We start from the raw sequence: 18,254 nt of genomic DNA on the forward strand, positions 1-18,254 counted from the left end.
ATTTACTTTCAAGTCTACAATTACAAATGTATTGACCTAAGTTATGTGAACCCTGACAAAACTCTCCCTCTTCTGCAGCGGATGTACCCCGACTAAATACTGCCCTTTCGGCTTTTTCTTATATATATACTGACATCACCGACGTCCTAAGATATCACCTTCGTCAGCTACCTGAAAGCTGCCCAGATGCCATGACTCAGAGTAATGCATCACAGCCTCAGGAACAACTGTCGACTGAGGCATTACATGTTATAGAAGTGTTTACACCGAGCTACAAAGGTGCTTTATTTCCCTCTACCTCGGAATGAATATATTTTCATATATGATAACCGAAGGGGAATTTTTTCCTAGTCGATAAGAAATGTGTCGGCTCATGGTCGCGAACCATCGAACCCAACAAATTCAGGACGCACAGTGAAGCCTTAAACCACACCAACACCTATATTAAAAGACATTTGTAGCTCGATTTATGTATATGAATCACGGTAATGTGATATAACTCAGGTGAGTATATACGTATATATGTATGTTTGCATATACGGACGAGTATATGTAGCTATATATAAATGAGACAGAGTAACTCCCCAACCCCATTACCTTCTTAACAACGTTGGTTGCGACTACCACAGTCGTCTAACGACCAGTTGCATGAGTCCGTCAAAATGAATTTTGAAAGAAGCGCCCCATCCTACCCGTCATTACCCGGGAGTCGAACCTGGGCCCAAACACCCCCCCCCCCTCCCCCCAAAACCCCATTTCACCTCACAAACACCCCAATCCCGATACCTAGCGCCTCAGTGGCGTGGTCGGTATGGTCTTGGCCTGCCACCTCGGTGGCCACGAGTTAGATTTTCGGGCTTTCCATTGAGGGGCGAGATATGGGTATTTCTGGTGATAGAAGTACACTTTCGACGTGGTTCGGAAGTCACGTAGAGCCGTTGGTCCCATTGCTGAATAACCACTGGTTCCATGCAACGTCAAAACACCATACAAACAAACAAACAAACCCGATAAGACATGTACATGAGCGTGCAATTTGTCAGTCAGCTCAGAAATAATCTTGCACTTTCCTCAGCCAAAGGCAAAGCGCGCAAAACTGTCGACATATCCGAGAACCACTATAGGACGTCGTCCTCTCAAAGCTCAAAGCAGGAGCAATGAACAACGGACACCCTTTAAGGAGACCCGCTCAAAGCACAGCAGCGCCACTGCAAGCACAAAAATGTCGCGTATCAAAGGGCTCGCTAAGCTTGGGACTCATTCATGTCTTGACGAGTCCTGGACACACACACACACACACACAAACACAGAACGAGAGAATGAAAGGAGCTCAGCTCCAGAACACTGGGCTTCTCTGTAAGGCGTGCTGGAATTTCCAGCGGTGGCACCCGTCGACGGAATGGGAGAGAGTCCAGGGCGTTTTAAGGCGTATAGGTATCTCCCGAAGGTGTAGTCTCTCCCGAAGGTGTAGTATCTCCCGAAGGTGTAGAACTAACATCTTTCATTGTTCCGTCTCTCAGTTTTAAAATTCTGATCCCCTGACACCTCTCAGGAGGAAGGTCTACCATTGACTCTAGCGGCTATAGTAGATTAACATCAACCGTGCAGCATCTGTTGTCTAGGCCAGTCCCTTGCGCCGCTCCTGACTGGCTATTGATCAGCCAATCACACGGCTGGAAACTCTCAGTCTCTCGAGAGAGTTCACATTGGCAGGATGTATGTTCCACCTCTCCGGAGGAATACTTTTGAAAGACGTATCCCTAGGAGAGGCGGAACATAAATCCTGCCCATGTGAACTCTCTCTCGAGACTTAGAGTTTCCAGCACTGTGATTGGCTTATCAACAGCCAATCATGAGCGTCCTAAGGGACTGGCCTGGACATCAAATGCACGGTTGATGTGAATCTACTGTAGGACCTAGAAACGTAAAGGACACTATTTTGCCTGTGCCCATTGGTGTCCGTAGCAATACCTGTTTCTTGGTAAGTGACGTCACTCGCTTGCTCTACTGAAATCATCGAAAACTCAACTTACTGCGGCCTGAATACCGACCATATATGAAGCAACGTATTGCATATCTAACGCGTTTCTCCTGAACTGTAACAAATGTCACGCCCATTAAACAAAAACCACGGTTAATCTATATCTGAATAAGGCATGTCCGCCTCCTAGAAAATACTCCCCTAAGGTAACGTGACATTGTATATATGATAAGTTAATAAAAAAAAATGTAATGAATTACAACGCGACTGCATTTCACCTCATTGAAAATAACAAGTTTTACGTAACGATTCCACATATAGTGAGTGATTGGTTTTTTTATGGTGTTTTTACGTTGCATGGAACCAGTGGTTATTCAGCAACGGGACCAACGGCTTTACGTGACTTCCGAACCACGTCGAGAGTGAACTTCTATCACCAGAAATACACATCTCTCGCTCCTCATTGGAATGGCCGAGAATCGAACCCGCGACCACCGAGGTGGGACGCCAACACCGTACCAACCACGCCACTGAAGCGCTTATAGTGAGTGAAATAGCCAAACAAATAAATAAACTGAAAAACGAATCGTAACAGCATTTGTCGTCGTCAAATTAAGCTGGTTTTACGCTAGGCGACCTCCTACTCATTCAAGCAAAAGAACTTTTGTTTCTTTTCTTTTTTTTAGCATTTTTTTAGCAATTTTTTTTTGCAAAAGAACTTTTTAAAGTCAGCTTTGCGTTAAACAAAAACAAAACATCTAGGTTTTTTTAATGTCAGGTTTTTGTTAGTTTAGTTTTAGTTAGTTTTTTTTTTTTTTTTTTTTTTTTTTTTTTTATTTTTTTTTTTTTTGGTGTAAGGTCTAAGCTTTCTGTAAAGTTCTTTTTGTTTTTTTTAGTTTTCTTTTTAAAGGTCTATCAAAGGTCCATTTTTTTATTTTTTTTTTTTATAAAGATCTAGCCCTTTTTCAAAGTTTTTATTTTTTTTTTTTTATTACAAGATCCTAAAGAGGTTTTATAAAGGTCTAGCTTTCTGTAAAGTTATAGATTGTTTAAAGGTCCAGTTTTTTAAAGGATTAGCTATTTTGAAGGTCCAATTTTTTTTTAAAGATTTAGCTTTTTGTGAAGATCTAGCTTTCATTAAAGGTCCAGTGTTTTTAAGGCCTAGGTTTTTTAAGCTCTAGCTTTTTGTAACGATCTAGCTTTTTGTAAAGGTCTAGATTTTTGTAAAGGTCTAGCTTTCTGTAAAGGTCCAGTTTTTTTAAAGGTCTAGCTTTTTTAAAGATCTAGCTTTTTGTAAAGATCTACCTCTTTCAAAGGTCCAGTTTTTGTTTCAAGATCTAGCTTTTATAAAGGTTTAGCTTTCTGTAAAGATCTAGCCTTTTCAAAGGTCCAGTTTTTTTTTCTTAAAGATCTAGCTTTTATAAAGGTTCAGTTTTTGTAAAGCTATAGCATTTTGTAAAGATCTAGCTTTTTTCATGTAAATTTTTTTTTTTCATGTAAATTCTGGGACGCTATCTCATCATTCCTAATCATTTCTGACTATCCTTTTCGTTAAATAACATTACGAAATAATGAGACAAAAATTAACAAATAAAAATAAAAAACTTGTTGCTCCCTGTTTCCTTCCCCCTTCATTATTCTGGGCTCCACCAGGTCTGGACTAGATAAAAGGAACACTTGAAATATTCAATTAAGCCATCGTAGACCATGTTCACTTTTATTGTTTACTCCAAGGAACCTATGAATTCTAGTTTTTTGCTTGGTAGTCTGTTTGTCGAGAAGATTATGCAAAATATATGATTTACTATTATTATTATCACTATACGATTATTATTATGATATTTTAGTTACTTATTATTATTATTATTTTATTAGTTTAGTAGTAGTAGTAGTAGTAGTAGTAGTAGTAGTAGTAGTAGTGGTACACACAATTTTGACTATTATCATTATTATTACTAGTAGTGGTAACAGTAGTAGTACAAACAATTATGACATTATTATATTAGTATTAGTAGTAGTTGCAGTACACACAATTATGACATTATCATTATTTTTATTATTTCTATTATTAGTAGTAATAGTAGTAGTAGTTCAAAATTATGACCCACATCAATAATTTGCTAAGCAAACTTCCACAAAACACGATGACTACTGAAAAATAGTGATGTATACACATAAATGAATTTCATTACAAGAACACAGTGAAAAGCCTAACTTAGTTTTACCAGACCACAAAGAGCTGATGAACAGCTCTCCGAGGACTGGCCAAAAGTGATTAGATATTTTTACGTGGCTAGGAACCAATTGGTTACTTAAGCAACGGGACCTACAGCTTATTGTGGGATCCGATCCACATCGAGAAAGGATTTTATATCACCAGAAATAAATTCCTCTGATTTCTCGTTGCAGAGCGGGGAATCGAACCAGGACCCTGAGATCGGTAGGCGAGCACGTTACCGACTCGTCCAACGAGGAACTAGAATACTGTGAAACAACCACAATACACAAACTCCAGCTGATACGAACGCTCATCACCTGCTTACTACGAAGGTTAGGTGTAGCACCTTACCACTTTACACGGGAAGGTTGACACACTCCCTCACCCACCTATTCTATCGATGGAAAATCACAATGCCTACAATTATGAGAAACCTTCTAAATGAGCAAACAATAATGACGTCATCATCTAAACCTTCCAGAGAGAGAGAAATTTTCAATATACTACAGAAATGAACATAAACGAGAATTTTTTTTATTACATAAAAATGAACATTAACCCCCATCGATTGGCGAGAGCAATATGTTAACAACACGCACACGAAACTACCGCCCGCCTACACAACCACCCCCCCCCCCCCAACAAAAAACCCGACGGATTCCCAAATCACAACCGCACAAATATTTCATTAGGCCCCTAACAAAAATCCCGCCGGCCACGGTATTCATTTAACACACAACAGCAGTATACAACAACGCGCATCTCTCTATCATAAACAATATATTATTTACGGTTGGTCCACAATTAAAACGGTAATATTAATCCCCTACGGAAAAGGGGGAGGGGGAGGGGGATGCTTACTGGCCCCACCCCCGCCTCCTTAAAGCGTGTTCTATCTAGGGTAATCGTTGCACATACACGCTTTTGAATCGATCACATTGACCAAAACATAGATTTGATGACGTGACAAAAATAAATAAATAAATAAATAAATATAAAATAATAAAATAAAATACAGGACGATTCAATCAGAAATATTCATATTAGCTCGCAATAAATCACAAACGCAAAAACAACTCCTAAACGAAGATTTGATGAAATGACACCAAAAAGAAATAAAATAAAATAAAATAAAATAATAATAATAATAATAATAATAATAGTAATAATAATAAAATACAGGACGAATCACGGAAATATTCATATTAGCTCACAATAAAATCTTAAGTGTTCTCCAGTTAACCAGAAGGATTTCATGATATCAAAAGACATAAATTATTACTTTCTTTAAAAACATTAAGACACCAAGAGACCCCAATATGGAAGATTTGACAGAACTAATTGTGCTATAATGCAAAAACCGTTCGTTTATGCATGACAATTGGTCTTTAATGAGCTGGGTTTTATATTTCCTGCATAAATAAATGAGTGTGCATCATAACGATTGGTCTCTGTAAATACTCGGTAATCTGTTAATAAAATAACCTAAACATTAACTACAAAAAAATACTTTTTTTATGTACATAAAAATGAGCCTGAATTACATAGTGATACTATTTAAATAAATACGTCTAAGACCGATATTAATGCCAATATAAATAAATAAATAAATATGAGAAATTAATAAACAATTAAATAAACATATAAATAAATAAATAAAAATGAGAAACCATCTTAAATCTGGGACCGTTCCTTCCCCTTCCAGTTGAAACATTGCAACTACGGCGACCTGATTATCCCGAATTCGATCCCACACGAGGGAAAAGGCGATTAAGGCCTTTCTCGTAAAAAGTCCTTGTGCCTCTGATGACCTTACTATTATAGCAATTTGGGCACCTGTCACCGAAGGGTATGAAGAGTAGCAAGCTCAACTCATAATACCTCTGGAGAACCAAACCCGATAGCTAACTATATAATTAAAATATATACTTATACGTATATATGTATAAATCATATATATATATACATACATACACACACACATAAGTATATACATATACATAAATATTAGCAAATGTATGCATATACCTATATATTAGATACGTGTATACAAATTACTATTCAGCAAACCGTTTTGTTTAAAACTTATTGAGAGAGAGAGAGAGAGAGAGAGAGAGAGAGAGAGAGAGAGAGAGAGAGAGAGAGAGAGAGCAAATCCAATGTCGAAATAGGTTTCTTCGCCAAACGGACGAGCGTGGACAGACAGGTGGCTAAGTGTGTAGGCGGCGTTTAGGGTGTGGGGGGACAGAGGGGATGAAAAGTTAGAAAAACGGCCTCCCCCTGCCCCCCCCCCCCCTACTCTCTCTCTCTCTCTCTCTCTCTCTCTCTCTCTCATGTGATATGACAAAATATAAACAGCAATAATCGTGGGAAGTTCACGTCACTAACATGTCAAAGTACTTTAAGTACGGGCGTATATTCATCTCTCTCTCTCTCTCTCTACACACACACACACACACAAACACACACACACATATAGATATATATATATATATATTAATATTATATATATTATATTATATATATATATATAAAACACACCACACACACACAATCAACGTGCTACAGCCAGTACGCCTGAGCGCGCCCGCGATCGTGGAAGCGATGTAGGGTGTGAATAAAGGTGCGGGAAGGGATACGAGGAAGCCAGGACTCGGGGTGGACGAACGGATGGGCGGCGGGCGTTGGACTGGAGTAGGAGTAGGAGGAGGAGCAAGAGGAAGAGGAGGAGGAGGCATCGGATCAGGTATAGATGGGTGGAACCAACACCCTCGCAATCCTATCCTACATCCTATCCTATCCTGCCTCCTCCCGTCACCCTCCTACCTAACTCCTCCAGCAATAGCCCCACCCCTCTCTCATGACCCCTGACCTCCCTTCTCTCCTCACCCCTTTCCCCATACCCTCCTCCGTCCCTTTCGGATCATGAGGGAGGGAGGGAGGAGGGAGGTAAGATGATGATATCTAGCTTGGATGCTGTGAGATGGAGGTATGGGTTGCGGGGGCGGGGGTAATGAGAAGAGGGGGAAAGTAGAGGGAGAGGAAAGAAGAAGGAGAAGGAAAGAAGGCAATTAGGGGGAGTGTAGGTAGGAGATGGAAGGGAGAATATTGGAGAGAGAAAAAGACAAATAACAAAATCAAGGGAGGCGGACAGAAGTAGGTGAAGGGAAATACAGGTAGTAAGAAAAGGCAAGGAAGGGGAGAGAGAGAGAGAGAGAGAGAGAGAGAGAGAGAAGAGAGAGAGATGAGAGAGAGAGTTACGAAAAAATGATTAGAAATTAAAGAATGAAGATTTAAAAAAGGAAAATATAAAAAATAAAAAATGAGAGAGGGAGAGAGAATTACGAAAGGCAGTTGAAATGCTAGAATATGAAAAAATGGTAGGGAGGAGGAGGAGGAGGAGGAGGAGGAGGAGGAGAAGTTGGGGGTGGACGGCTGAATTGCTACTCTGCGCACCAATTTATGACTCGGAAGGTTGAAGGGTTTAAGGTTAAAGTCTGTTCGAGGCACATCGTCGAGAGATGTACTCTCACCCTACTGACTGCCTCAACTCCCTTCTCCTCAGGAGGAGGAGAGGAGGAGGAGGGAAGGAAGGAGGAGGGCGGAGGAGGAGGAGGTAATCAAGAACTAAAAGAAATCCATGCAAACGATTTCTATAAGGCTACTGTGGTTGAAGGCAATTATAAACTTGAAAGTAATATATATATATATATATATATTATATATTATATATATATATATAATATTCCATAAGTAATATTATTTCTACTAAATACTATAGAGAACCATTTAACTTGTAATAATAATAGAAATTTAATCATTAGAAATGGTATAAGTTCATGCTACCACCATTCACAATGAAAAAAAAATATATCATCGCTTAACACATTTAAAATCTACCGCCAAAAAGAAGCATACAGAAGAGAGAGAGAGAGAGAGAGAGAGAGAGAGAGAGAGAGAGAGAGAAGAGAGAGAGAGAGAAGCGGCAGAGCAATCTGTATGCGAACTGCGCATCTTGCAAGGCCAACAAGGTGTCAGCGCGTGCGTGCGTATGTGCATGCGCGTAGGAGGTAGCTATACTCATGTCCACGGCAGGACACACACACACACACACACACGCGCGCGCACACAAACGCACACGCAAACATACACACGCACACATACGAATACTCGCCACGCACGTGTCAGCAGGTGCCACGTGGTAGGTGGAGCCGGGATTTCCTAAAACTGAGAGAGAGAGAGAGAGAGAGAGAGAGAGATGCTGTACACCGCCTTGCCAGAAAAGGGTCATTTCGTCACCCCAAGGACGGGCGAGGTCGTCGACGCGTGCACGAGAGAGAGAGAGAGAGAGAGAGAGAGAGAGAGAGAGAGAGAGAGAGAGATGGTCCTTGTACACTGGGCAGTTTTGTGACTCCAGTTTACACAGAAATTTTTTTCTGGCTAAAAAGTAATACGACAGCCCCCGGAACTGATTCAAGATTCAGAGAGAGAGAGAGAAGAGAGAGAGAGAGAGAGAGAGAGAGAGAGAGAGAGAGAGCTGTAACAACAGACTTATTGTGCGTCTGCAGACTCTTCAACGTGCTGCTCGTGACGTCCAAGGATGTCACAAGGCGATGTATATGGTGGTTTTGTTCTACCCACTAAGGGACCACATTTTCCTGTACGTATTTATATATTGCATTGCCAATGGGACAGAAGGCTAATGCTCTAATAATGCCCAGACCCGTTGCTAAAAAAGTATAATTAAATAAGTAAAAAAATATGAAGAATTAAAAAATTTAGCCATGTAGAAAGTATAACTCAAAAATTCAAAGTTTTGTTCCAGGGAAGAGCCGTGACGTTCGAAACACGTTAAATCTTTTACAATAATAAAAAAAAAATATTTTTCATTCAATCTTACCCCAGTCAGCATCACACTGCTCTGAAAGTTAACAGATTTGCTGTCCTGTTCAATAATAATAATAATAAAAAACATTAATAATAATATGTCCACGTCGCCACTGGAAGCCACAAATAAATCAGGTTTCGCAAGCGTTCAGAAGCCACTCACTGACGTTCATCAATCAACCCATTATAGATAAATAACTACGCTCTCCATCCACTCACGACTTCCTCTGCCTTTCTTCAAAGCATTCTACTGCATCTGCAGTCACAAGGGGTCTTCCTCCTTTCTTCATTACCGGTTCAAAAACATTCCCTCCGAGTCACTCGAAAGGTAAATTCAACAAAAAATGAAGCCGATCAAAGATGTGACGCCACGAAATGCAAATGAAGTATTTTCTATGCTCTAGATTTGTACAAGGGCTTAAAATACTGAAACGTAATAAAACAGATAAGGTCGTAAGTGACGCAGAGCAAACGTGCGCATATAACTGCATGAAGTGTGTGTGTGTGTGTATAAATATATATATATATATATATATATATATATATATAATATATATATATATATATATCATATATATATATATGTATATATCTATGTATATCTATCTGTATATATCTGTATAATCTGTATAATCTGTATATATCTACATATATCTGTATATATCTACATATATCTATATATATCTATATATATCTATATATATCTATATATATATTATATACACACACACTACATACATGCATGTAATGACCTTGAAATATTTTGTTTTAAATCCATCTAATGAAAGGAGCCCAAAAATTTTCTACATTTTGGCGTTTTTAGGAGTTCATATTATTAGATATATATATACGAACATACATACATAAACTGGTCACAGTTGAAAGCCACAGACCCACGTTGCAGATCCACTGCCTCGATTCGTCTGATTTATGGGACTGGTTACGCATGCGTCCCTTCACTTCAGGCTATGTTTTAGACATTGATTCTAGCTCTAAATGATTAATAATAATCATAACTAAGGAATCATTTATTTTAACATGGACAAATTTATTAATAAGATAATGCACATTATTATTATTATCAATATTTATTTAGCACCCTTTCCTGTATATCGCCGATAAATATTAATTACATAAATATATATACGGACGTATGTATATACATAATATACATACATACATACATATATTAAGAATATGAGAGAGAGAGAGAGAGAGAGAGAGAGAGAGAGAGAGAGAGAGAGAGAGAGAGAGAGAGAATGGCAGTAGATATAGAAAAGTCCCAATTTACTTTTATTTTGTTTTGCATCTCATGACCTCGGGAGAAAGCGAAACGATTTGTTTAAAAAAAACATTTTAAGAAAACTACAAAGATTACTGTCATAATCAGAACTCTCGAACAAAAAACAAAAAAACAAGAAAACACACACGCAAAAATACGCCCTGGAGACAAGACAATGGATCATGCACACACACACAAATAAAATAAATAAATAAATAAAACATTGAAAAACGCTCCTCGAAGTTTTTGGTTTCCTTAATCTAAAGCTCTTTTTACGGACGACATAAAAGTGTCCGCAGCAGTGCTGAAGGACGGACAAGGTCATAAAACTACTTCTAAAAAACAACTCAAAACGAAAACAAAACTTACTGAAGGCAGAAAAATGAATTGGACTTTCAATACTTACATGTGCTATACCGTTGACGCCGTACCCTGAATTAACGAATCCCTGGAAAAGAAAAAGTAAAAAAATATATAGTGAGAAACATTTGGAACTCGTGTCACACAGTATACAAAGGTTATTACGAGAAAATTATATTAAAACCTTAACTCAAATAAGGTTTCTGAGGAATGCATTTCAGAGAGAGAGAGAGAGAGATATTTTAATCACATTTTTTATAAATCCATCACAATATACCATACTGTTCATATAACAATAATTTTAATTATGATTTCAATCATTCAAAGCTGTTAAGAAATAACAAGGATGTATGTATGGATACATAAATACACACATATATATGTGTATATATATTAATATGTGTATAAATCAATACAAAACATACACAAATATATATAATATAAAATATAAAATATAAAACTACACATATTAAATATATATATAACTATATATATATATATATATATATATATACATACATATATATATATATATTATATAATATATATATATACATACATACACATATACATACATATATAATGATAATGAATTACACCAAATATCAGTGCGCCCTAGATTTCAAATCATCATATCACAGCGTCCCTGAGATGGTGCAATATGCACTAGAAACAGCTGTCTAAACCGAATGAATTAGCATCATAAATTGACGCTATACATAAATTGGTCATCCATTGCCGATATATATATATATATATTATAATATATATATATATATATAAGATTATATATACATATATATATATATATATATTCAATCACCCATAAATACAATGAAGTTTCTCGGCTAAATCATATCTTAACAGCCTCCACACACGTCAATACTGTCATCCACTTATATGCCTCGTTAGGCTCACCACAGTATTCCATCAATCCTCTCTTTGTGCACCTGTAACAGGTGTTCAAGATGGATCACATTCATAATTGCTCCTAATGGGGAAAGGCGTCCTTGAGAGAGAGAGAGAGAGAGAGAGAGAGAGAGAGAGAGAGAGAGAGAGAGAGAGAGAGAGTTTCCACGAAAATGGGACAAGCAAGCACCTGTAATCAATGACATACATACCCCGTGTGTGTGTGTGTGTGTGTGTGTGTGTTCAACATAATCACACGAGATGAGACTATTTCCTAACCCTTGTGACTGCGTAAAAAAAAAAAAGGGGGAGGGGGCAAGGAAATCCCATTCTATTATATAACATCATACACCTGTGTGGAGTGTGTGGTGTGTGTGTAGTGTGTGTGTTGTGTTGGTGTGTGTGTGTGTGTGTGGTTTGTGTGTGTGTGTTGGTTGTGGTGCCAGGGCCCACCACCTTATTTCATTTAAACGGGACAAGAGGAAGCACTTGCAACCATCAAATGCCAAACGGGAAAATCAATTGCAACAATTTCGACCCAAACTTTGCCGACTCTTGCCGGAAGGTTTCATGAAGAACTACACTACTAAACGATACCGGTTCTGTAAAGTTTATCCAGCAGAAAAATACGTCACCTTGACTGACTAAACTCGTCTGCTTGTTTGTTTGCACAACTGTACATACGATTTATAAGATAGAGACATCATAATCATCATGTACATTTTATTGACGGTATGCACAACTGTACATGAACAACTTGTGAATTATGTGATAATAATAATGGAATTTATAATAATCATATAATGCCAATTCAGTGCTTGCACAACTGTTACATATGATTTATAAGATAAAAACATCATAATCATCATATACAATTCATTCACGGTATGCACAACTGTAAATGACAATTATCAAATTTATTAATATGTGTTCAAATTGTATTACGTTTCAAGATAAATGTAATACTCGTAATAAGCTGTGACGCTTCCTGCTAAAGCAGTGCTTTCAGGAATGTTATCCTCGGCTGCTGTCCTATAAACGGCCGGGATGATCGAGTCGGTTCACTTCAAAGTTTAAGGAAATTTACGAGCGACTCAAACCTCATCTCTCGCGACACTCCATACCAGAAAGTTTTCACAGTAAACAAACAAACAAATCTTCGATCAAACAGTGGCAACTGGTGAGATACAAAAAATAATAGAGCTGAAGATAAAATATTTAAAGTACTTTCGTTCGACGAAAGATATCCCAACAATAAAGCTGTTAAAATTTTTAAAATACTTTCGTTCGACGACAAATATTACGACAATAAAGCTGATATTAAAACTTTTAAAATACTTCCGTTCGACGAAAGATATTCCAACTATAAAGCTAATGTTAAAATACTTAAAATATTTTCGTTCGACGAAAGATATTCCAACAATAAAGCTGATGTTATAATACTTAAAAAATCGAATTCGACGAAAGATATCCCAACAATAAAGCTGATGTTAAAATACTTAAAATATTTGCGTTGGACGAAAGATAACCCAAAAATAAAGCTGGTGTTAAAATCTTTAGAATATTGCCGTTCGACCAAAAAAATATTCCAGTGTAAATAAGTAAATAAATAATTAAAGACAATTATTCTTATACGCCGGACGTTTTAAAAGTGCAATTTACAGTTAAACAATATATATGAAGATGAATAAAATATTTTAGGGGGAATAAGATATTTTAGGAGGATGCAAATTACGGCGAATGACAACTGCTAAGTGTAACTAAACGAATTTATTATTAAATTACCCGCTTCGACAGGGCCTTTTGAAAGCGCGAATCAACAGCCAAATGACTTCGCCACAGCACTTCGTCAGAGCTAACTGATTATCCTATTTCATCAACTCATCAAAAGTGACCACCAACCAACCCCGTCGCCGCCTCCTGCCGGAGGGAACTTCCAGACGCGAAAGAGAGCGCAGCCAGGCATTTGCGTAAATTACAAAAACAAACAAACAAAGATGGCGATTTTTTTTTCCTCTTTTTTTTTTTCGACGCGACGGAAATGGTAGATGTCATCGCCATCACAAAAATTAATCACAAAACGCATCCGATGTAATCTGTATCATCATAAAAAATAATTACGGTGCTAATCACGAAAGAAAATTATCATTCCGAGGGGGGTTTTGTGTTTGCAGAGAGAGAGAGAGAGAGAGAGAGAGAGAGAGAGAGAGAGAGAGAGAGAGAGAGAGAGAGAGAGGTTGTCCTTCTTTGCGATTACAAACAATTTAACGTTATCATGGTTAGCAGAAATTCTCTCTCTCTCTCTCTCTCTCTCTCTCTCTCTCTCTCTCTCTCTCTCTCTCTCTCTCTCTCTCTCTCTCAGAAGTGACGGCCATTGAAAATTATTTGAAACATTTCCTAAACACCCAATTAACCTTATTTTCATAAATGACAGGAATCTTTTTTTTTTTTTTTTTTTTAACTGAAATTATACTTAACATTGTAGCACGCATTGTCACTTTGCTGATGAAGGAAATTACTAATGAAACTTATTTTTATTTCTTTTGATGGGTCTTCTCTCTGATGTCTACTAAAGAAAGGAAGACTAATAAAGCTAGTTGCTAAATCTCGCTACTACACTGGAGCAATGACACAAGCCCAAGGTCTGGTAATAATGAATAAAAGCAATAGCTATCCTTTGCAATTCATAGTTAGTAATTCTTCTAGAAGCATAAGAAATGGGAACACTTAAACCTGTTTCTAATAACTGTCATAGAAGAATAGAAGAATAGAATATATACAGAATTTAAGTCAAATGCCAAGAGCTGGGACCTATGAGGTCATTCAGAGCTGACATGGAGATTAACAGTAATAAGGTTTTTAAAATGTACAAAGAGGAAAACCTCAAAGCAGTTCCGCTACGAAATAATTGTTAAGAGAGGGTGGAAAGTCAGATGGAACAAAGTGAATATAAACGGTGGTACAGTAAAAGGAACAAAACGGGTTGCAGCTAGGGGCCGAAGGGACGCTGCAAAGAATCTTCAAGTAATGTCTAAAGTGCACTGCGTGAGGTACACTGCCGGCACTACTCCCATTACAGCGAATAAATGAATAAAAAAAGGTGTAATCGTAAATGTCACCAGCAATCACTGATGGGGCACCAGAAAATACTTATAATACTTATAAAATATACTAATGCCTAAAGTGCACCGCGTGAGGTGAACTGGCGGCACTACCCAAACGGTAAAAAAAAAACTGTAATCGTAAAAGTCACCAGCAATCACTTGATGGGGATACCAGAAAATACTTATAATAACACTTATCATATTTAAAAATGTTACTTAATACTTACGTAATCGTGAAACGCCTTCGCCTCACTCGAATGTTCGCAGGTGTCCCGCCTTTCGGGAGCCGCGCAATATAGGATCCCAGAATACGCTGAAAGACAAGAAGAAAACACGTTAACCACACTTACTAGTTACTAAATAAAAAAACAAAAAAAAAAAAAAAAAACAAAAAAAAAAAAAAAAAAAAAAAAAAAAAAAAAAAAAAAAAAAAAAAAAAAAAGCAGCTTCACCTTACAAGAAAGAACCAATCTTTAATAAACGGCACTTTCGAGAATGACGACATTACATAAAACAAGAAGTCATCACTGAACCTAAACCTAAACCTGTGTGTGTGTGTGTGTGTAAATAAAGGTAATTGTAATGCCACGGCGGCATTACCTTTATTTATACATTGCATCATGTGTTATAGATTTCGCGATCAAGTTATTCATATGTATGGATGTATGTATATTGACTTCAAATAAATAAATAAAATAAATAAATATATATATATATATATATTATATATAGTATTATATATATATATATATATATATATATATTATATATATATGTTATATATATATATATATATATATAATATATATATATATATATATATATATATATATTATTACACAAATTAAACAAATACCTAAAACATATTTAAAAAAAAAAAAAAAATATAAATATTCTTTTATATTTCGCATGGAACAAATAACTGAAAAATATTTTAAATAAATTTTTTTTTTATATAGTTCTAAGGACTTCCACACACAAACTGCAAACGCCAATCACCCCCTCCCTCCCCAACCAACAATTAACCACACACACAATATATGAAAAAAGTCTCCGAAAAACTATCTGGGGGCCCCGAAGGTCACGGTTGTATTTGTACACAAAGAAGCCGCTTTTACGGACGATAATGACGAAGAGCGAACAACATACTAAGAAAAACCACGTGAGATCTGATATTCGGTCTCGCTTCTTTCGTACGATTACGGGCTGCTCTAGGAGCAAGAGCCCGTGCTGGCATAAGGCCAGTTAAATCTAAAAAAACATCAACAACATTTACTCTAAGATTGTTGATTCACGTACATTATTTTTTTAAAACATATTTCCGTCCACGATGTTTTAAATAACCTTTTAGGGCGCCTTCTAAACAGTTCAAATGACCTTGAAATCCTAAAGTCCTGAAACCGCTTTATCGAGGTATATGACTCATCCTATTCTACTTGTGCAAATATTGATAATAAATAATAATAATAATAATAATAATAATAATAATAATAATAATAATAATATGGTATTATTATTATCATAGCCCTAATAATCGATAACTAAAGTATCAAGGGAACGCAAGTAGAACGAGACAACTTGGCAATGAACTTCAAATCACAAAGACAAAATTTCTTATTAAAAAAAACAAATACAAAAAAAAAAAAAAAAAAAAAAAACCGGACGGTGAAAACACAAAGGCTGCGATTTACGACGCAGAGTTGTAGTTTTTTTTTTCTTTCTTTTCTTTTCTTTTTTTCATCAAGGGGAAATTTGGTGGACAACAACCCGTGGCGTCGGATAAACATCCGCACGGACCAAGTGATCTTGATGCCTCCCGCAGTAGTGATCCTACCGAGTCAGTCTCTCTCTCTCTCTCTCTCTCTTGCACACACACACACACACACAAAGACAGGAGACAAATACCTGAACGAAAAAGAGAACCTCGACGAGGTAATCTCTCTCTCTCTCTCTCTCTCTCTCTCTCTCTCTCTCTCTCTCTCTGTGTTAACATTTGGTGAATGGTGGTAGCAATATTCATTAGTACAAAGACTAATATCCCGTTCTTCCAAGGTAGCCCAAATAAGAACATTTATATGATATAAGCTGGCAACACAAAGACGATGGTCAATGATGCCGCAGCCGAGCATGACATACAGGGGTAATGAGAGAGAGAGAGAGAGAGAGAGAGAGAGAGAGAGAGAGAGAGAGAGAGAGAGAGAGAATATAACCTACACTTCACTGTTCACCATCACCTATAAACCTGAATCTTCCTTTGGAGTCTTTCCTACATCTAGAACCTATATAATCTTTCTCAAATCTGTAAAAACATTCCAAGAATCATTCTCACATCTGACAACGTTTCCAGAATCTTTCTCACAGCTGACAACGTTTCCAGAATCTTTCTCACATCTGACAACGTTTCCAGAATCTTTCTCACATCAGACAACGTTTCCAGAATCTTTCTCACATCTGATAACGTTTCCAGAATCTTTCTCACATCTGACAACGTTCCAAGAATCATTCTCACATCAGACAAAGTTTCCAGAATCTTTCTCACATCTGACAACGTTTCCAGAATCTTTCTCACATCTGACGTTTCCAGAATCTTTCTCACATCAGACGACGTTTCCAGAATCTTTCTCACATCAGACGACGTTTCCAGATCTTTCTCACATCTGTAAACGTTCCCAGATTCTTTATCACATCTGACAACGTTTCTAGAATCTTTCTCACCCATTCTCTCCAGTGAGAATATTGATTCTATTTTACCCAATGGATAGCTTCATCGTTTATTCCCCCTGGATTATGTCCGAAATTAGCATGGTAGTGTTCAGTGCTAACAAAGAGAGAGAGAGAGAGAGAGAGAGAGAGAGAGAGAGAGCAGGGAAGGTGAGCGAAAAGGGAAGAAGCAAACGACGTTTTCAAGATATCCAACAAATAAATATATCAATAAACACAAAGGTCTTTGTTTAACTCTCTCTCTCTCTCTCTCTCTCTCTCTCTCTCTCTCTCTCTATCCTGTAAGGGTGAAAATTCGCTGTGAGGGAGAGAAAGAGGGAGCGCGACCGATACAAACTGTCGACCTCTGATAACGAAAAAACAATGAATAAAATTCTCTCTCTCTCTCTCTCTCTCTCGTTTCTCGTCGTTCGCAAGCACGTTCGCGCACAAAGGAAGCGACAATTCAGAACAACAAAAACAAGACGCAAAAAAAAAAAAAAAAAAAAAAAACTGATATTCGTCATTATCGTAGTAACAGGACTTCTCACAGGCTGTTAAATGAAGCTACCCGTTGCACTTTAATTATGATAATTATAATAATTACAGCCGTAAGATGGAAGATGTGTACGTGCGTGAGTCTTAAACGAAACCCCCTACCCCTGGGGAGGGGGGCATCCCCTGTCAGATCACGGCGAAGTGGGTCCCATGGGTTCTCCTCTTAAGTCACTCACCCGAGAGAGAGAGAGAGAGAGAGAGAGAGAGAGAGAGAGAGAGAGAGAACAGCCAAGTAGAACAGTTGGTAGAAGAGAA

The 18,254-nt window shown here is 37.3% G+C and overlaps 1 protein-coding gene across 1 annotated transcript in view; it reads right to left on the reverse strand.

The window, feature by feature from the left end:
* LOC135195520 (single-stranded DNA-binding protein 3-like) overlaps positions 1-18,254 on the reverse strand; it is a 226,354-nt gene that overhangs the window by 127,195 nt on the left and 80,905 nt on the right. The window contains 3 exon segments of the mRNA XM_064221758.1: positions 10,775-10,816; positions 14,969-15,040; positions 15,042-15,054. Of these exon segments, the coding sequence (XP_064077828.1) occupies positions 10,775-10,816; positions 14,969-15,040; positions 15,042-15,054 (127 nt within the window).

This window comes from Macrobrachium nipponense, chromosome 16 (assembly GCF_015104395.2).
Source record: "Macrobrachium nipponense isolate FS-2020 chromosome 16, ASM1510439v2, whole genome shotgun sequence".
NCBI classification, from domain to species: Eukaryota; Metazoa; Arthropoda; class Malacostraca; order Decapoda; family Palaemonidae; genus Macrobrachium; species Macrobrachium nipponense.